At 35.6% G+C, this 22,638-nt stretch overlaps 1 protein-coding gene across 1 annotated transcript in view; it reads left to right on the plus strand.

The window, feature by feature from the left end:
- Rtf1 (RNA polymerase-associated protein Rtf1) overlaps positions 1–22,638 on the plus strand; it is a 67,846-nt gene that overhangs the window by 23,865 nt on the left and 21,343 nt on the right. The window contains exons 5-8 of the mRNA XM_069821124.1: positions 1,239–1,491; positions 8,671–8,769; positions 11,929–12,019; positions 16,061–16,143. Of these exons, the coding sequence (XP_069677225.1) occupies positions 1,239–1,491; positions 8,671–8,769; positions 11,929–12,019; positions 16,061–16,143 (526 nt within the window). The remainder of the gene's footprint in view (positions 1–1,238; positions 1,492–8,670; positions 8,770–11,928; positions 12,020–16,060; positions 16,144–22,638) is intronic.

Here is a 22,638-nt window from a genome sequence, read left to right on the forward strand (position 1 = left end):
CATTGTATGGTGCAGATTGCATCCTCCCTGCATCCATTGTGTTGTGGACATGACATCTGTAGAATAGAAGTCACTCCATACTTTCCATTCAGCTCCGTCAGTCAATTAACACTGATGATCATTTGTTTTGGTATCATTTCTAAATGAAAGCCATGCCTTTGTGCATCTCTTTGATGGAAGTCATGCCTGACCACCAATCAATTTTCTCTCTTAAATCAAAATTTCTAATTGTGGGCACGATTCTTTTCTGTATGTAGAACTCCTAAGTGCAGTCCATTATTGCTTTTCTATGAGAGTCATCGACTTAAACTTTCCAGTTTCTCTCCCCTTATAAAAATTGATAATATAATAAAAGTAACATTCCAACAATTCTTCATTAGCCACCTGTGGTGCACTCTGGATACTCTCTGAGGGAACTAAGTAGTCTGTGCTTATGACACTAGTGACAACTATGAGCACACTTGTAGAGTCAGATGAATAACAACAAGTTAAAGGCTCTGTCATTGAAAAGGAGGGAGGAACTGGTGACAACTGTGATGCTGTAAACAAATTTCTATTCCCATACCATTTTGTGGCAATATAATATGGACTAACAAAGACATGATGCTTCTCATTTTGTTGTTTCAGAGACTGAACAAATATAGATATATTACAAAGATTCTGAAGACTTCTACAAGGCTGTGAAAGGTGCAGAACTGGGTTAATAGTCTTAGGAATCTAGACATATAAAAAGCTACCAGACTAACGTGTATTGAAGACCCCTGTGCTGGCTGAGTGGTCAGATCTCTAGCCTGTCACGCAGGCAGCCCAAGTTCGAGTCCCATTCAGGTCTGGGATTTTTCATTGAAAAATCCATAGTGACACTAGTGGTGGACAAGATCGCAGTTGAGGTTCTTCTCGGGGTCTTCTCATTTCCCTATCTTAGGCATCCACATCATTCCGTCACCATTCCATAGCATTCCCTGATTGCCAGCTGGCAACGCATGGAGAGGACTGACCTAGGGACGAGGGGGGCGGGGGAGGGTTGCCTGCTCGAAACCTGGGTACGCAGCAAATCTTAGTGTAGTCAGCTGGTGTGGGTTTATGAATGTGCCTAGCTTGAGGGTTAGCGCAACTGATCGTAACAGGTCGCAGTGCTGGGCCATAGTGCCCCTCTCCCGAAAATTCTATTCCAACATATACTGAAGCTTATTCCTCACCCAAACTGAAATCTAAATGTAGGTGTTGTTATATTGCAGAGGAAAAGGAGAAGCAACAGCGAATTGAGCAAGAGAAGAGGCGAGAAGAAGAGAAAGAAGGAGCAGAAGGGGAAGAGGAAGATGGAGAGCAGCCAGAGGAAAAGTCGAGCAGCTCGAAGACGAAGTTGAAGGCATCCGATATCTATTCAGATGACAGTGGCTCAGAGAGTGACAAATCAGATAAGGCTGAGAGTCGGAGACGTAGCAGTAGCAGCAGCTCCAGGAGCAGCAGTGATTCAGAATCAGATAAAAAGTGAGTATTTAGTGTTAGGTATATATGAATTGTTTAGCACGATATGTACAATGATCAAATTATATCTCGAGATTTTGACGGATGTGTAAGTTTTCAAAACTCTGATGGTGAGGATGTAATTTTTGATATGCTGTTTGTGCACAGTTTCTTGTTAATTATTGGGCGGATTTTGTTCATATTTACTACTTACCATATGAGGCATCTTATGTTGGTAGCGTGCATGTAGATGTCTGTATTTTTATTTTAGAAGTGACGGTAATATGTGGCAGTTTACTCAAATGACTTTATTGATTTTCTTTTTGGATTTTTTGTTGAATGGAATATGATGCCAAATAAAATAAAAACCTACATACTCATGAAAGAAAAAATACTGAAATATGCATGCAGGTTTTTATAAAATTGTAATACTCTACATATGTAAATATGCTGTTACAATTAATGTAAGTTTAATGGGATACACATAATGATTCTTTGCTGTTGGATTGTGTAATGAAAGTCATTCTGAGATTTTCCTGTGTGAGTGAAACTTTTGTGACTGTCAGTGAAGGATGTTTTATATATGAAAATATTCTTCCTCACATAACATTACAGAAATCAAAATCATAAGAGCAAGATTTGAATAACATACATAAAATGAAGCAGTAAATTTATAACAAAGAAATAAGGAAGTACTTTTCATCAAAATATAAATTTATATTCGTAATCTAATGCTGTAAAATTAACAAGGACATGATTTCCGAAGAATGCCATTTTTGCAATTGGTTAAGAATAGAGATGGAGATGATGTTGATGTTGATATCTAATGCTGGATGATGTTGATATCCAAAGCCCAGCATTAGATATCAACATCAACATCATCTCCATCTCTATTCTTAACCAATTGCAAAAATGGCATTCTTCGGAAATCATGTCCTTGTTAATTTTACATGAGATGGAGTGAAACATGATTTTTCACTCACCAGTGAAGCAGTGACTGTTCATTTTCGATCATGGTTATTTAATCAGTGATCCAATGATTAGAGGCGATTTCCAGCTGCCAGTGATGATGACACGAGACTACACTATAGAGCACTCTTGGATCAGCTGATCACTAGTAGAGCAGTGATCTAGTGAGTGGGGCAATTGGGAGTGATTTCTCACTATGAAGTGCAAGTAATCAACTGTTTTGAATTAATTATTGGTGAAAGTGATTAAAAACTGATTATGATCGTGAGATGCATTGGTGTTAAAATAATGAAGGGATAAGATATGTGTGCATTAACAGTGGGGAGAAAAGAGTTTTTCTGCTTGGAATTTGGCACTTAATGTTTAAATTTAGAATAATATTAGAATAGAATTACTTCACCTTTCTTAAACGAAATAGAATATGTTCAAAACCAAGCTCTCAGACTCATTACTGGTGGAATGAAAACAACTCCAATAGATTCTATGAGATTCCTCACCAATATTAACAGCATCAAAATGACAATAGAAGAAAAAACACTGATTCGATATGAAAAACTTATCAGATTACCAGGAAACAATTGGCATTCATACAGTCCTCTCTGTAGATTGAAAACTCAAAAAAGTTTCATATCCATGGTTCAAGAATTAAAACAGAAAATCAATATCCCGAATTTAAAAGAAAACTTACAAATTAAACCAAACCCTTTAACTCTATTAAATATAGAATATAATCTAAATTTAACAGAAGAAATACTGAAATCAGAAGTAAACACTGAAATACTAAAACAATTGTCTTTAGAGACAATTAATATTAGGTACCCTCCACAAAACTGGCTTCATTTATACACTGACGGATCCTTAATCTCCAGAGAACAAGGTGCCGGTGCAGGTGTTACGTGCTGTCTCTTCTCACTTTATAGATCTCTTGGATATGGAACAACAAGTTTTGATGGAGAAATCATTGCAATAAGTGAAAGTCTCAGGAATCTTCTATGCCACATCAATAAATTAAAGAATGCAGTTATATTGTCAGACTCCAAAGCAGCTATTCTATCAGTAGTCTCTAAACACACACCTTCATCTCAAACAGCAGAAATAACTAAAATGCTCTCTCAATTAATATCACTCAATAAAAGAATTGTATTCCAATGGATACCATCCCATTGTGGAATCCTGGGAAACGAGAATGCAGATGCTTTAGCAAAGAAGGGCAGCGCTGCTACTTACAGACCTGTTACTAAATCTATGTATTACTCTGTGAAAAGATTTAGTAAATCTACATAATTAGACTTCAACAAACAAAATTTGATAACACAATCCCAAGGGAAAAAATGGAACTCTCTGCATCATAATTCACAGTTAATTCCCGATTTTACCACCAAAATCGTCTGTAGCTGCATTTAGATTGGCATCAGGCCATGATTGGCCAAACACATGCATAGAATTGGAATATATCAGTCTCCTAAGTGCCCATTGTGCAACTCAAACCAAGAAATGGATTCGGAACACCTCAAAATCTGTGCTTCAGTGGCTGGCCATGATAATATCTTTGAAAAATATTGGAGTGCGAGAGGTCAAATGACTTTATTGTCAAACACCTGGCATTAGATAACAACAACAACAACAGAATAATATTTGTTGTAGTTCGAAGTTCAGTGGAAAAACTGTATTATAGTGAAATCTGACATATCAGTTGAGACTATTTGCAGGATTTAAAAATAAAAATATTTAACTTAAACGTTGCCTAATTTTCATTTGGCAGTATATGCTAAAAGTAGTAAACTGATAAGTGTGGTTGAACAAAGTGATATTTGTAGGCCTGCATTGTTACATTAACTTTAATAATCCTAGCATCACCTTTTTTTTTTTATTCACACATTTCACAGTTATAGTATGGCTAAATTACTACAGTTTACAATAAATATTTGTGATAATTTTCCAGAAAAGCTACTGTATATTCGAGATGGCAAACATTTCTTTAGCTTCTCTGGCTTCTGTGATATGTATATAGTGATAAACATGTGGTTTTAGTTTTCAGCTACAAATACTTTCAAAATAAAATTCGTTTGATGCTTGCCAGTATATTCTAATGCTCTGTTATAGCCCGCTTTCTTTTGGTTATTTAACGACGCTGTATCAACTACTGGGTTATTTAGTATCAATGGAACTGGTGATAGCAAGATGGTATTTGGAAAGATGAGGCCGAGGATTCGCCTGACATTCACCCTGTGGTTGGGAAAACCTGGGAAAAAACCGAACCAGGTAATCAATCCAAGTGGGAATCGAACCTATGCCCAAGGGCAACTCAGGATCAGCAGGCAAACGTGCTACTGCCTGAGCTACGTTGGTGGCCCCCTTCTTGTTACTAGACTTAATTAATTTTTAATGAAAAAAAAATTCCGACTTTTTAATTGCGCTTCTATAGTTCCACCCTGCTGACTAATAAAATTTTTACCTGACTGGTTAGCCACCATACAATTTTTAAAGCCCTGCTAATTACCAACATAACATGCGAGAGGTCCAGGACGAATTAATAGAGAAATGGTCGTTTCCTTAGTATTGCATCCTGGACCTCTAGACTGTAATATTTGAAACAAATAGGGGACAAAAGGGCTACAACAGTGAATTAGAATATACAAAAAAGTATCCAATGATTTTTATGTTGAAAGTGTTTAAGGCTGCAAACTAAAACAACTGTTTACCACTATATTCATCTTATAGAAGTCAGAAGTTGGTAATTCTTCAGAAAAGCTACTCTAAAAATGCACGATTTTTACAACCCCTAAAAAAAAAAAAAAAAAAAAAAAAAACGAAACTTTAAAATCTTCAAAGTCTTCTGGGCCAGATGGAATTTGCAACCTAGTTCTTAAAAATCTACGTAAGAAAATTATGCCACATCATTAAGTTGTTCAGCTCAGCACTGAAATTTTAATATTTTCCTTCGTCGCTAATCATTACAATCTTAAAAAAAAAAAAAAAAAAAAAAAAAAAATCCATGTAATGTCAAGCAGTTCAAAAATTGCTCAACAGATGGCAGAAGACTGCAAGGTAAGAAATTGAGCTGTATGTTGAAATCACCGAGATCGTTGTGCACATTATTGTTTCATGGTGCAGTGAGTAAATCATGCTTGATCACTGTTTCACTGGTTAATGAACAGTTCACTCACTGGAGTGAAAGTGATTTTTTAATCACCAGTGAAAAATCGCTGCTAGTGATTTTTCTTTCCATCTCTAGTTAAGAATGTTACATGCAGTATACATCTTGCATATAAAATTTCTCACTCTCTCCCTGTCGCCCACTCTCCCTTCATCTCTCTCCTTTTCTCTTGTTTCCCCTCTCTTCCTCCATCTCTCTTCTTCTTTCTCGTTTCTCCTCTCTTCCCCTCTCTCCTCTCTCGCTCCCCCCTCCCTTTTCCTCTCTCTTTCACTCTCTCTCTTTCACTCTCTCTCTTTCTCTCAGTTCTTTTCCCCTGCTTACATTCCAACATACTCCATTTCTCATCATATTGATCATACTGTTGCAGTGTAGGCCACTTTCCATTGTATAGCAAGGGCATGAGATGAAGAGAGACATGAAATGCACTGCCCAGTATACCTTATATTCATAATATATGTTTCGGAGAAATTTAGTGTTAATTGCAGAATTTTTTCTGCTAATTTTCATTGCGAATTTTTCAATGTCAATGAGTCCCAGGCCTAACTAGATAGTCACTGCTCTCAGGATAGTGTTCCATGCTATAGGTCTGTTGTCATAGGCACGTTTGTTACACATGGTTGAACTAAAGCAACATTTAATACATTTTAACATTCATGTTATTTCTACATGTTGATTTCTGTAAATAATAATAAAAAAGATATTAGAAGTGATTGCAATAAACATACAGGGTGGATGTTAACCTCTGCACCAAAATGGAACTGGTAATAGATCATGAGGAGAGATTTGAAAATCTAAATAAGTTTTTTCTCTAACATTCACCATTTTAGAGGAAATCATTGTGTTTCTTTGAAGCATTTGGCAACATTACGGCTACTGCAATAACTATAAGCAAGCTTGGCCTGCACTTATTATCTTCCCCTCTCCCTCTGTTGTACTCAGTTGGTAATGCTTGACGGTGCTGTACATTGCAAGATTATTTCAACGATTTTTGCTTTTATTCAATCGAAATTCATGACTAAACGGTTAGTTTGCAAAAAAAGATTCAAAACATTAATTGTTCAGATTATTTTTACCTATCTGCTTGTATAGCAATCAGATATTTCTCTCAGACCATTACCATAATAGAGCGCTGCAAACATTGGACAAGGAATATTTTTTTCCTGTTTAATGGTGTTCATTGAAGAAAAAGTGTAATAAAAGTTCTGTTATATTTACCATGTAGAATCACCTATTAAATTTTGGTGCAGAGGTTACCATCTATAACTGTATAGCTGTTATATGTAAATTTGTCAAAAATGAATTACATGTTTCTACTTACATCTTACAATTATAAATGGAATCATATGTCTTAATTTCGAGATTATGGAAATTGCCTTTTGTGAGTAATCCAGAGAACAAAAGTTCTAATCATTTTATTTGAGCTCATATTAAATGGTTTCGATCAAGTATGTCAAGTAATGGTTCAAGAAAATAAACTATATGATTAGGCACAGATGATCAACTCAATAGTTTAGTTGGATATTAAAAGTGCATGATGTGATAGGGCAGCAGTCACACATTCCAGTTTCATCACAACTCATGTTTTCTTTCCAGTTGAGAATGAGACCAACTATAAGCCAAACATACAGTCAAGTCAGCTGTCGAACATAATTCAAATATGCACAAAAATATATGGGAAAACACACACTCCCACCACAAGCTGTCATTTTAGTTCAGTGTACATTGTTGTCGTCAAGGTGGTTTATGATGTCATTAATTAAAAACGATTATATAAAAAAATTTATTGAAGAAATAGAAACGAAGTCAGCAATTTATGACAGAAGTTTAGCAAAGTAGAAGTAAGAGAAAAATTTTGCTCGGTTATTTCTCAATTTAGTATAGAGAATATAAAACTTACATTTATTAATCTTACACTGTGTATAGGAGTAAGCCAAAAATTTCTCTTACGTAATTTTCTTTTGTAAGCAATTAGCAAGGCACAAATTATGGCAGTCTCTATAAAATTCATTGCAGTCAAAGTGTACGATATTCATATTCAAGGGAATATTATGTAAAATTTAGCAGTTGGGTTGGCTGTGTGCGATATCTATTCACCTCAACTGTTTTGTTAATACAAAGTTGGTAGTGCAAAATGCATGAACCCAACTGAAGAGGTTAGTTGAGTACAAATCTTTTGTCTTTGCTCATCCTAAATAGTAATATCATTTGCGCATGACATGGGCACTGAATTGTTGGAAAATGCATAATGTCACTTTCGTGATATTCATTTTCCTTTTCTCGAATTTAATTATTTTGCTTGGTAATTGAAATTCAATTTGCAGTGAATTTTGGTGAAGTCAGGAGGTCCTGATTAATCAAATCCACTCTCATCACCTCCATGCTGAAGCTCTCTGGGATCTTTTGAAATTCGAGAGAGAGAGTGGTTTGTGGAAAGCAACGGGAGGCTATACCGCATTTATCTTTCCCAAGAAAAACTGTATAAGTGGAAGGGAGAAAATAGGAAAGATTGGAGAATGCTGAGTTTGCAGTGAAAGACCTGCTCTTGGCAGGAAACTATAAATGAATAAAACTGAAACTCAATTCTTAGGAAAAGAAAAGCTGAAAATAGGATAGTCCTATGTTCGATACTGGGTGAATTGAAAATGCTACTGAGAGATTAATTTTACTAAGATGACTGACAGTTAAAGGGTTCAGAATGATAGTGGGCCAAGCGCCATTTACTAAAACCGTAGAAAACAAGGATTAAAATGAAGTTATTACCATAATTCAGTGGAAACATATAGCAAGTAATATAAAGTATACACATTAAAACTAAATGATATGTCAATCTTCATTAAACTATGGTATGCACTTAACTTTAACCCTTGCTTTCTTCGTTTTTAATAAATGGCACTTAGCCCACTATGGCTCTGAACCCTTCAATTATGGTACATTCATTACATTCATTGTATTTCAGTGATGAATCTCTTTCTGAAATGTGTAAGATAATTGCATGCATAGCATAGTTTATGCATGAAAAAAGTCTATACCACAAATGGACACTTTGAAAGACTTAAATCACATTTCATTGTTTACAGGTCAGTTAGCAGTTCGCGAACTAAATCTAAGAAGGTGCAATATGTGACGAAACGAGAAGATTTGAATAAAATAAGGTTATCAAGGCATAAAATGGAAAGGTAATTTGTCTAGATGATCAGTAGAATCTAAATTTATATGCACTATAAAGTAGTATTGCTACTTTGTAGGCCTATATAATATAAAATGTAAAGGCAAAACAAATTTAAGCTTAGCATCTCTGTAATAGTAACTTGTACACATAATATGTTTGACATGTAGTTTAGTAGGTGATTACTTGCTTCCTTTAGGTATTATTGGATAAGCCTAGAAGATTTAAACTTGGTAATGTTATAAATCACGTTTTCTCAACCATAATGTACACCTTGTTTACTCAAATATAATTGATATAATTTTTAGCTTATAGTTAGAGGTGTAAAATTATAGTATTACATGTAATATTTTTTATTTATAGCTAAAATATTTTTAAAAATATAATTTTATAGCATTCATTATTTGAAGAAATAGTGTTTATTAGTTAAAACCTATTTTGTTATTTTATGTATTTGAATCGGTTGTTTAAGAGGGGTAAATGAAAATAAGACTTATAGCTCACAGATCACATACAGCCTACATTTTAATGGACATATCTGAGCAGTGTTACAATGTTCAGTTAAGTAGTTTCAATTATGTTGCCAAAAATGGACACAAACAAACAAAAACCATGAATCTGTAAAAAATGTACACAGCTATATGTTGATGATGGCACATTTTGCTGTAACAGTATAACACTGAATGAATGTTTGTGTTTAAATTTAATGGCAACCAGTAATTTTATTGTAATTTAAAAATGGAATCTCCTGGCTTAGTTGCCTCATGAATGTTGCCTTATTGGTGTCACTTATGGGGTTTCAACCAATCTTCAGGCTGTTGACTGAAATACAGTGAAACTTCGATCCATCGTTTTTTTAGGGGAATGTGGAACAAAAACGATAAAACACGAGGAAATGATAATACCAGGAACCATTATATGTACCAAATTTATGTGTATAATAGATGAATAGATGGCACATTGTTATGAACGCATCCTACTGTTCCCTACAAAATTTAGGGGAGAAATACCTACAAAATCAATGCATTTAATTTTTAACAATTATCTTAAATAATGTAAAATCGTAATGGGCATGCCTTGTAATGTTTTATTTTGCACTTTAAGTTACGCTGTACACCATCTTTGCATCATTTTAATATGTGATATATCAGAGATTGCAATACATTATCGAATATCGATCATTTACAATATCTATCAAAGTTTCAGATTTGTGATAAAAATGGGTGAAACAAGATAAATGCAGGAAATGGATTAAAAAAGAAGAAAAAGCACGAGAATGCACAGAACTACTTGCAATGCAATACAGATCAAAAGTTACACTCTCAGAAATTAGTTATTGTTCATGATGAAGCGATGCTTGAGAAGCATTTCATCTATGGTTTTGGCAAGTCTTTATTTGGTCCAAAGATAATAATGGAGAGCAAAGAGCTCATCTTTTCAAAGTAAAGCTATTCATACGGAAAAATATTGCGGCTATGATTTCCAATGATTAATGCAATGACATGACAGTTCGAGGAATATTGAATTCGTGAAAAAATAGCATTATTTATCTAACTTTTTCTGGGACCAAAAAAGCAGGTGAAAAAGTTGGGTAAACGACAATAATGGAAACGATGCAACGAGGTTCCACTGTACATATAATCACAATATTACAAACAGCTAGTGTCTTCCATCACCCCTGCCCGGGAACAATATCTGTGTGTAGCTTGGCAAGATAGACATGAGCCTTCCAAAGCACATGTGCCAGTGTGATGTGTTTATAAGCCCCACCAATAGGGTGACCAACTCTCCTGTATTTTTCTGGATCTCCCATATTTGAGCTATTTTGTTTGGATCCTCCCAGCTCCCATACTGATGTTCTAATCGTCCTATGTTTTCCTTTATCAATCACGATTGCTAATTTTGTAATGTAATCTAATAATAATAATAATAATAATAATAATAATAATAAACTGACACTAATATCGATAGTTTAGTAGATATCAATCAGTACAGTAATTAATTCTGTTTTTTTTTTTTTTTTTGATAGGCTAAAACTAAGAAACATGCATAATGCATATTTCTAAATATTATTGTGACCTAACTTATATTTGTATTATAATTAAATAGATAGTTTTATATTATTTAATATAAACCATTCTATCAGTGAATCCTAGCTTCACACCCCAAAAATTACATTAAGATTTGTCATGACCAAGTCTTCCGTATTGTGATCAGAAGTTGGTCATCCTACCCGCCAATCACAGTAATGTTCTATACTTTGTCACTACAGTGTTATCACATTGTCGTATTCTACTTGAACTTCGTTCTGTTAACATAGTTTGACTACCATACAGGAATAGAGGAAAGATTATATTCATTGTCAGCTTTTGAGTACAACTGAGAATTATGTATTTTGCGTGCAGGAGAGATATGAATGCACTACTGAATCAAAATATCTATTTATTAAGAGGAAGCTGTTGAGTATTCTTCTGAAGATGAATGAATCAACATAGCTATGCCTAATGTTATAACAGAGAGGTGTGAATGTTTTAATGTTAACAATTTAAGTTGCCAAACTTTACAGAGGTTATGGTAATTTGTTGCCCTTTTACTGACTGATATTGTTAAAAATGAGTAATTTAAAACGGTTTTGTTCACATAATGATTCACACCATTTATGTTCCATTCTAGTCTCCATCCACGAGGTTTTTTACTATAGCTCGCCATGCTATAAATGTCTATGTCAGAGAGTTTCAGAGTTATATTTACTCCACATGCTCTGTAGATCAATATTGCACATGTATGGTTCATCATATTCCACGAAAGCAAAGTTCCTGACCATGTTCTGGAGAACGAAACAAAATGTGAAAAATTAATTGAAATTCCTCGCTCATATTTTGCTGAAAATACAATTTATCGCAGCAATATCCATTTATGGCATTAATTCGCAATAATAATGAAACTGACTTCAAAGGATTGTAATTGTGATGAAATGTAAGGAAAACTAAAGAAAAGGAATAAAAAGGCATTCTTATTTTTATTATGTTTATTATAATTGCGATATTTTCATGCGTGTACTTATGGTGCATATAAATCTGGGCTCTAATGATAAGACATAATTTATGGATTATCAGATTCCATTAGCTATTTATGAAATGTTTTCTGATCTGTTGTGTACATTTTACAGGTTTGTTCACCTACCGTTTTTTGACAGAGTTGTTAGAGGCTGCTTTGTTCGCATAGGAATTGGCAACCACAATGGAAAACCTGTTTATAGGGTAAGTTTATAATAAGATGGCAGGAAGTGGGAAACTTGCGTGAGTTTGTGGCTTGTGGTTTAACTGGACATGTCTGTGTCTTTCTTCCTGTACTGAGTGACTCAGACAAAATTAAATAACTTCTTTGTTAGCGTTAGTGAAAACTCATATGTGTAGTTAAAGAAAAAAGTAAAATGTTGTGGCTATAGTACAAATTATTTTGAGAGTTTGTCTGCAGAGGGATTGAAGATGCCCTTGCTCTCGTGATTTTGGGTTGGTCTGTCAGTGTTCCAGATTTCTTCTTCTTCTTCTTCTTCTTCTTCTTCTTCTTCTTCATCTTCTTCTACTTCTGCTATGGTACTATAGCCCAAATCAGGCCTTGACCTCCTCTATTCTCCTCTTCCAATCAGATCTGTCCAGTGATGTTCTCTTCCATGCCGTTACTCCCAAAACTTGTCTAGCATCCTCTCTCACTGCATCGGCCCATCTATCCTTCGGTCTGCCTGTCGATCTTTTACCATATATCCTTCCCTCCATTACTTTCCTAGGTATCCTCTGGTTCTCCAGTCTATTGATATGCCCAGCTCATTCCAATCTTCGGAGTTTGATGTGTGTCACTACATCCATATCTCGATATTGTTCCATTACTTCCTGGTTATACTTTATTCTCCATTGTCCATTTTCATTAACTGATCCAACTATCCACCTCAATATCTTTCTTTCAAATGCACCTAAGGCTGGTTCCGGATTTCACCTGTTTGTAATTCTGTCTGTAGTCTTCTGACAGTAATCTGAAGTTAATGATTTAAGTATGAACATCTTGCTAGGGGAAAAACATTAATTGTGTTCATTTGATTCATCTACTGCAAATAGATTGGTTTGGTTTATGTATGATATTTTGAAAGAGTAATAATTAATGATCTATAGAATATACTGTAAAGTAAGATGAGTGAGATGGAATATATAAATTTATGTTAGTAAGAATAGAATGCTGGAAGGAACGTAAATAAAGTGTGGAACTAACAGATGGCAGATATTTAAGACCAGTAAGGAGAAATGGAATGTATTGGGAGTAAAGTTAATAGCGAGAGTAGAAGAGTTGTTAGGTAGCTAACAGACTGTCGACACTGCATACTAATTACTAATTGTAGGTAAATGTAATAGAAGTTATGGTGAAACCCGTATACAGAAATGTGGTAGTACACCATAACTGGTATAAATGTTGATGACACTACAAAAAAAAATTGGGTCGGGATTTATTTTGATGGAATATATAATACAAATTGTGCTTTACTGTAGTGTGCGAACTCGCATTGGCTTCAAAACAGTACTGATATTCTATAAATAGTCCTCCCTGGAAGTCATTAATAATCTAATTCACTTTAGGCACACTATTAACCAGGTGACTCTGGAACATTGTTTTTTATGCAAAAGTTTCGACCCTGAAGTCTTAGAGAGTCCAAATGAAAATTTATAAGTGTAAATGACAGACCAGTTTTTAAAAGGTGCTCACACTTTGTAAGCCTTCATTCTTCCATTATCCATTAGTCATTTTCCTAGTATATTTTAGATCCTTTTTCATATGGTGCACAACATGCAACGTGTGTGAGGTGGCAAGTAATGTAAAGCTTCAGTACATTACTATTAGAGGTTGAGGCCCTACTATTGGGTTTAAAAAAATTTAAAGTATGTACTACAGTATAATACTGTAATGGAGGACAAATCAGTCTCCTGACAGTGGGTTATGTATAACTCACTTCTGAGGTTGAGATGCCTGGAAGATGGAGTGATGTTAAACTGATATGATAAGATGATTACGTATGATTATGTGGCGCCGGGAGATGTCTTAACTCTGAACTTAACCTATAATTCCGACAATGGACAAACACAGGAATAATTTCTTTTAAGGAAAAATTTCTGTGCTCATACCAGGAATCGAACATGGGACTTCATTAACTGTAGTTCAGCCAACGGCGTGGCTCAGTCGGTTAAGGCACTTGCCTGCCGGTCTGAAGTTGCGCTCGGGTGCAAGTTCGATCCCAGCTTGGGCTGATTACCTGGTTGGGTTTTTTCCGAGGTTTTCCCCAACCGCAAGGTGAATGCCAGGTAGTTTATGGCGAATCCTCAGCCTCATCTCGCCAAATACCATCTCGCTATCTCCAATCTCATTGACACTAAATAACCTAGTAGTTGATACAGCATCATTAAATAACCTACTTGAAAAAAAAAACTGTAGTCAGAAACTCTGACCATTGGACCATATCTCTTCCAATTCATCAATTCTTATCTGAAATATTATTTGCCATTTGGATTCTGGCAATAGCTTTGTCTTCCACCCACCCTTTTTTTTTACTCAGAGATTGCTCACCATGCTGGTTAGTGTATGTTGGTGAGTAGCCGATCTCATTTGTTCATCATGTTTTCACATGACTATGTATTAACAGCTGTACCACCTGAAGGTAGGCATTGAACACTAGACTCTTATCCAGGTTGTGTGTGTATGCGTGTATGCTTGCTTGCATGTGCGCATGATATAAGCATACTATATGCCAAAATCATAAAATATGCAAATATATGGTTTATAAAACTTTGCATATGGAAACAGAAGAATGTAAAATATACTTACGTTTCAGTTTCCACGTCATAATAATCCATCCAGCTCAAGAAAGAAACCTCACATAAACAATACAGTACAGTTTGTATCACTCTGCTGTTAGGAGCATGATTAGTTCATGGCATCTATCTACATCGTAGCTTTCCCTCAGCACATGTTCTTTCTGGCTATCATAGGTGTTAGAGAAATGCTGTCTTCTTATTCGAAATATATTACAGTAGAACCCTGTTTATCTGAACAAAAGAGGCCATTGCAGATAACATGTCTTTTCCAGACAGTCCATGGTTTCTATTTTCGGTAGTGCAGTAATTGTTTCAACATCTACAGCATGAATACATGCGGAATAAATTACCATCTCTCATTCAGTCATAACTGTTTTCACAATTCTTAGGATAGATGGAACAAAAGACACGTAATTCCAAGCAAAAAATTATTTTCACTTGACAGAGTCATTGTATACCCATTGGTCGCAAGGAACACGAAGCAAGTGAACTGAGGGTGTGGAAAACAGATTTCTCCATTGCATTCCATAAAAAATATGTACCTTTATTTATAGCCTTGCTGTGGGGTCAGAATAAGTCTGTAGCTGTCTCATTGATATTAGAGGGAAGTATTAAAAACATTCAAAACAATAGCTTTGTTTCCACTCTTCAGAGGGTTCACCACTTTTATGTTTGTCTACAACACTTTGACCTGCTTCACACTTTGCCATAGTATCACAACTATGGGGCAGGCTGTTGGCACATTCCCTTCTGAATGACGTCACTCTAAACACTGCCATTGAATGTATCTTTTTTATGAATGATGTAGTCTCGTGGTAAATATAATTGCAATTAAAGTGTAATGATCTATTTCACATACTGGTACCGGTATTTTGTAGCATTATATATTTAAATACAAAAAATAAACAGTAAAATGTAAAATATGATGGACTAATTCTTTTGTGCCGAGAGGTGTATGTAGTAGATATCCAGTCATGAGACATCACAGCATGTGCATTTGTTGATATCAGGTTTCACTTTGGAGTTGAACAGACAATAAATATGCATTTGCATTTAAGTCTGATATGTAAATATGACTGAATCTAAGACATAGAACCCTCACTTTTATTTGCTTCTGAAGGAAGTTATGCTGAGGACTTTTATTGTCCTTGAAAATTCATTGTTGTAAGGTTAGAACCTGTAAATTGCCTTATCTATTGGTGGGAATTGTAACTATTTAACCAACAAAGGTGTCTGTATTTTGTAACATATGAGACTGTTGGTTATCGTATAGGCCTTGTTACGACTGTTTATGGTATGAGTATGACAACAAAAAAATGGAAGTCTGTCTTATACACTTCTTTGTATTTCATGAAACTATTATTGAAGATGTTATTTTGCTTCAGTGATGTGATGGGATGGTTATGATAAATGTTCCATTATAATTTATTCACAATGCTGTTTCAGGTATGTGAAATAAGTGGTGTTTGTGAAACAGGCAAGATATACCAGTTGGGCAACACGAGAACGAATAAGGGATTGAAATTGAGGTATGGATTGTGAACATGTTGTTAACTCAGGAAATATTGTATTTTCATTAAGTTATTCTTTATTAAGATTATTAATTGATACTCACTTTGCACTAGTAATATCAGAATCCTGAGTCTATATAAGTAACAAGACATCATCTTGTGTACTGGTGTATTGTATTACATTTTCTCCCTTTCTCAGCATTATTTATTTATTTATTTCCTTTGTAGAAATTAGGTTATTTCTTACAACAATTTTTATTTTTAATGATGAATAGTATAGGGTATTTCAAAAGTCAGTTCAAACATTAAACCGCTATAAATATTGTAATATTTGAGATAGGCAAAAAAACAAAAACATCACAGTGTTGGGCAAACAATGGGCTTTACAAAACTTTGGGAAGATGTCCGCCGTTCTCTTGTTCAACGTACAGCAGTCTGTCTGCGACACCATGCACACCATTTTGCAGATAATGTCTTGGAATATTGGCCATTTCTCGCGAGATGGCATTTTTCAGTTGCAGTAGGGTTGTCGGATATGTCAGGAAAACTCGTTCTTCAAGGTAACCCCACAACGGATTGAAATCTGGAGATCACGGAGGCCACATTGTTGGAACGTGCCTACTGATGACACGATCGCCAAACATCTGCGTAATTAATTGTTTTGCAGGGATAAAGATGTGGGGTGGAGTGCCGTCTTGCATGAAGATTATGTTTTCCATATCGTGATTTCTCAGTCTAGGGATGACGAAGTTTTGAAGTTTTGTAACATACTGTAGTAGCACTCCCCTTTTACTATAACAGTTTGTCTTATTCCATTATTGTCCACACCTGTGGAGTAACGGTTAGTGCGTCTGGCCAGGAAACCAGGTGGCCTGGGTTCGATTCCCAGTCGGGGCAAGTTACCTGGTTGAGGTTTTTTCCGGGGTTTTCCCTCAACCCAATATGAGCAAATGCTGGGTACTTTCGGTGCTGGACCCCGGACTCATTTCACCGGTATTATCACCTTCATCTCATTCAGACGCTAAATAACCTAAAGCATCGTGAAATAATCTACTAAAAAAATAGTAGTGGAATTAACACTCGTAATTGAGGTTCGATTTCCGACCAAAGTCATCAGTAGGCACTTTCCAACAATGTGGCCTCCGCGATCTCCAGATTTCAATCCGGCCGACCTTTGGTTGTGGGGTTACCTTAAAGAACGAATTTTCCTAATATATCCAACAACCCTACTGCAACTGAAAGATGCCATCTCGCAAGAAATTGCCAATATTCCAAGACATTATCTGCAAAATGCTGTGCATAGTGTCGCAGACAATGCTGTATGTTGAACAAGAGAACAGCAGAAATCTTCCCAATGGTTTTTTTTTTTGTAAGCCCCGTTGTTTGCCTAACACTGTGATGTTTTTGTTTTTCCCTATCTTAAATATTATAATATTTATAGTGGTTTAATATTTGAACTGACTTTTGAAATACCCTATACTTGACTTTTCGTCATTCACCCATTTGTGTAGACCAGGGCTGGGCGTCGGGAGCGGAACCAATCTCTAAATGGGGATGCTTAATATTCATCTGTCACTGAATCAATGCTGCGCAATGTTCGGCGGGGAAGAAAGGGGATGAAGAGAAATCATAAGGCTCCCCGTGAGAGAGTAGAATCCGCTCTTGCTGTCCAGCCCTGGTGTAGACCAATTTACTGACTGAGTTGTTGCCCAGAATGTGCCATAGAATGCTGGTCTAAGCTGCACCTGCGATAAGATGAGATGATGATGGAGATTTGTTGCGATGCTACAGGGGAACTGAAGCTCTGAGGGAAACCCCCTGTGTTACCTAGACCACTGGCTTGCCCAACAAGTTATAAATCGGGGGTACGCCAGGAGCCGAACTCGGGTCCACAGGATGACAAGTCCACCTCTCTAGTCACTAGGCCACCATGGTGGCTCTTGATACATAGATATTTTGAAATTTTGTGTTTTTATTTTCTGAAATGATTATAATGATACATTTGAACATTGCAGTGCAAGATCAAAAGAAATCATTTTAAGTGTTAAGTTAAGGAAAAGGGAATGGGATAATTTCGAAATTTTAATATAAATCTATATAAAAAATATTCGTGATAAATACTCTCATGAACTAAGTACATGCTGTCCACACAGCATTCTCTGAACTGTACGAGTTTACATCACTTGTTTTGTTCATACCCAGCACAGCAGCATCGGTCGAAAGATTATTTCTGTCCTTAAACGAATGAAATCATTTGAATGATCAACTCAAGGGTAAGAAAGATTGGACAGCCTAGCCTTGATGTCAGTAGAGAAGAAGCTACAAGAATTAAAAATTCTCCAACATTTTTCAGTGATGTTATCAATGAGTTTATGAAGCAAGAGGAAAGAATGGAGTTTTCCTTTAAGTGAACAAGTTATGATTTCTTTGTTATTTTTTTATTAGTTTCGTGCTCGTTGTCGAAATCTGCTAGATTGATTTAATGACCATAATACATAATATGCTTCTAATGCTGGATTATAAAATATTGCAAGGTAGTAGTGACATTAAGTTCTCTCTAAAAGAAGAGCCTACCCTAAGGCAGCAGACACCGCACGCCACTGCTTAAATGACTGTAGTCTTTTAGCATCTTCATCTCTACTATATTCACTACTAGAAAATGGCTGGGCTGAGGTAGGCGAGGCTATCTCTATGAAAGTGTGGAACTGGGCGTGAACATGTTAATTTCTTATTTTTCCTAACCTAACATTGTGCAATTCTCAGAAATTTAATTTTAACTGGTGAGAGGAACAAAACCCTTCTCTCTTAAATACAGGGTGCTACCGGGGTGCTACTCGCCAGATGTCGTTGGTGCATCGGGTTATTGGGATGTGCGCAGTGGAAGACTTTACAAAATAAACAGTGTGAATTTATGTTAACAAATATAATTAACAAATAATAAATTACAAGTACATAAATGAGTTGATGGAATAAAACGTGAATATGTGAAGTTAAATACAGAGAAATAATATACTAAACTAATCTCAAACACAACAATAAATAAAGTCCGAACCTTCCATACTTTGATCGTTAACGGCCAATATACTTTCAAAGTCACAATTCAATCTAATTAGCAGGTTCCAAAATATTAAGTTCATGACCTACAAAAATATCCCACGCTGGAACATTCACACAGCATCTCAACCAACATATAAAACTTAACATCAATGTCCAGCGATTTCCATAAACTCTTACTCAATGCCCAATTAGATTTTAAAAGTTATAACTAAAGTCGAACTAGTAGACTCAAATATTGACTCGATAACTTACAGAAAATAATCCAAAGTGAAACAGTCACACACACATACTAAATGTGCATATAATTAGCTAAAGCTTGACTTTTAATTACAATCTGCATATACTATAAATCTCTGTACTATCACACAATGAACATGATACCCGAGAGAGAGAAAGAAATATGTTGTTGTTGTTGTCTAATGCCAGGCGTTTGACAATAAAGTCATTTGACCTCTTGCACTCCAATATTTTTCAAAGATATTATCATGACCAGCCAATGAAGCACAGGTTTTGAGGTGTTCCGAATCCATTTCTTGGTTTGAGTTGCACAACAGGCAGTTAGGGGACTGATATATTCCAATTCTATGCAGGTGTTCAGCCAAACAATCATGGCCTGTTGCCAATCTGAATGCAGCTACAGACGATTTTCGTGGTAAATCGGGAATTAACTGTGGATTTTGATGCAGAGAGTTCCATTTTTTCCCTTGGGATTGTGTTATCAAATTTTTTTGTTGAAGTCTAACTATGTAGATTTAATAAATCTCTTCACAGAGTAATACGTAGATTTAGTAACAGGTCTGTAAGTAGCAGCGCTGCCCTTCTTTGCTAAAGCATCCGCATTCTCGTTTCCCAAGATTCCGCAATGGGATGGTATCCATTGGAATACAATTCTTTTATTGAGTGATATTAATTGAGAGAGCATTTTAGTTATTTCTGCTGTTTGAGATGAAGGTGTGTGTTTAGAGACTACTGATAGAATAGCTGCTTTGGAGTCTGACAATATAACTGCATTCTCTAATTTATTGATGTGGCATAGAAGATTCCTGAGACTTTCACTTATTGCAATGATTTCACCATCAAAACTTGTTGTTCCATATCCCAAGTGATCTATAAATTGAGAAGAGACAGCACGTAACACCTGCACCGGCACCTTGTTCTCTGGAGATCAAGGATCCGTCGGTGTATAAATGAAGCCAGTTTTGTGGAGGGCACCTAATATTAATTATCTCTAAAGACAATTGTTTCAGTATTTCAGTGTTTACTTCTGATTTCAGTATTTCTTCTGTTAAATTTAGATTATATTCTATATTTAATAGAGTTAAAGGGTTTGGTTTAATTTGTAAGTTTTCTTTTAAATTCGGGATATTGATTTTCTGTTTTAATTCTTGAACAATGGATATGAAACTATTTTGAGTTTTCAACCTACAGAGAGGACTGTATGAATGCCAATTGTTTCCTGGTAATCTGATAAGTTTTTCATATTGAATCAGTGTTTTTTCTTCTATTGTCATTTTGATACTGTTAATATTAGTGAGGAATCTCATAGAATCTATTGGAGTTGTTTTGATTCCACCAGTAATGAGTCTGAGAGCTTGAGAAAGAAATATATAAAAAACGACAATGGCTCCGAATTCACGTACCCATTTTAAATAACAAACTGAAATTCAGTATACTCGGAACTATAAGTAGAATCGTATAGAAAGTAATAATCAATTTGGAACACAATGTACTAGAACAATCAAGAGAGCAGTTTGACAACTGTATCGTTACATGTTTTATTACAATATAACCAATACCTTTCATTAATCACCACAATTTTCCAGGCTATCTTGAAACCTCAATACGGCGTATCTATGCAGTATCCGCGTATCCTAATATGCACGCAAAATCAAACCGCGAAAACCACTTCGCCTAATCTGTAACATACAATGTACCAATACGATGTAACTTGCGACGACTACAAAACCTCGTGCAATCTCTCATACACGAACCAAGACATAATCACTAGCGAATCCTCTCCATATACAATGCAGCAAATATATCGTAAGCAAATGTAACAAAGTACCAAAATAAGTTCGTAATTTTGACTTAACTACTCAATGATGAATGTAATACAACTTTGCACATCGCAACTGACTTGCTGAGTAAAATCAGCTGATCAACTAGTTCTCGAGACAACCTTGCACGTCGAGATTGAGCTCCTGAGTGAAGTCCTTTCCTAATAAACATAAAAACGAAGACTCGGTTCTCTCTCCCTCAATTGTTTCAAACCCTAGCCAGCCAATAGGAATTTATATATCACAATAGAAAGGAAAAAGATGGCGCTATCGGTGGTGTGCCAGCAATGCGAACTCTGTCAGTGATGTAGCAGGCGAGATGATCCGCTGATACGTCGAGCTCGGCTCACTGGTTGTATTATATTCTGCTATGAGTATATATAATAATATTATAAATTGTTTCTGTGGTGGTATCCAATTTCCCTGCTGCATAGCAATGTGGATATTGTCATTACAGTAGATATACAGTTTCATTTTTGTGTGTGTATTTTATTTTTCTTGTCTCATTTTTTGGTGTTATTTAATGGTATCACATCTTACCTTTATCTCAATTCCTTTATCGTAATTCAAACTTACATCCCAGCCTAGATAGCTTAAAGTATTTACTTTCAAATAACTTTTAGAGAACTCGGAGGTTCATTGTTGCCCTCACATCAGTCATCAATCTGTATCCTGAGCAAGATTAATCCAGTCCCTACCATCATATCCCACTTCCCTCAAATCCATTTTAATATTATCTTCCCATCTACATCTTGGCCTCCCCAAAGATCTTTTTCCCTCCAGCCTTCTAACTCCATACATGCTAGATGTCCTGCCCATCTCAAATGTTTGGATTTAATGTTTCTAATTATGTCGGGTGAAGAATACAATGCGTATAGTTCTGCGTTGTGTAATTTTCTCCATTCTCTTGTAGTTTCATCTCTCTTAGCCCCAAATATTTTCCTAAGCATCTTATTCTCGAACATCCTTAAGCTCTGTTCTTCTCTCAAAGTGAGTCCAAGTTTCACAACCATACAAAACAACTGGTAATATAACTGTTTTATAAATTCTAACTTTCGGTTTTTTAAGAGCAGATTGGATGACAAAAGCTTCTCAGCTGAATAATAGGTGCGTTTCATTTCTTCCTGAGTGTAATTTATATTTGTTACTGTTGCTCCAAGATATTTGAATTTTTCCACCGCTTCTAAAGATAAATTTCCAATTTTTATATTTCCATTTGGTATTATGTTCTGGCCTAGATCATATATGTAACAGATAGCTCATCCTTATGTTAAAATCGGCAGCACTTTGAAGAGAACAATCGTCAGGATCGCCACCTGTCCTCCATAAACAAACACAAGATGGCAGTACAGTCGCTAATGCAGTTCAAATGGGAGTTATGACGTGACTCCTTATGTAA

The sequence above is a fragment of the Periplaneta americana genome, chromosome 3 (assembly GCF_040183065.1).
Source record: "Periplaneta americana isolate PAMFEO1 chromosome 3, P.americana_PAMFEO1_priV1, whole genome shotgun sequence".
NCBI lineage: Eukaryota > Metazoa > Arthropoda > Insecta > Blattodea > Blattidae > Periplaneta > Periplaneta americana.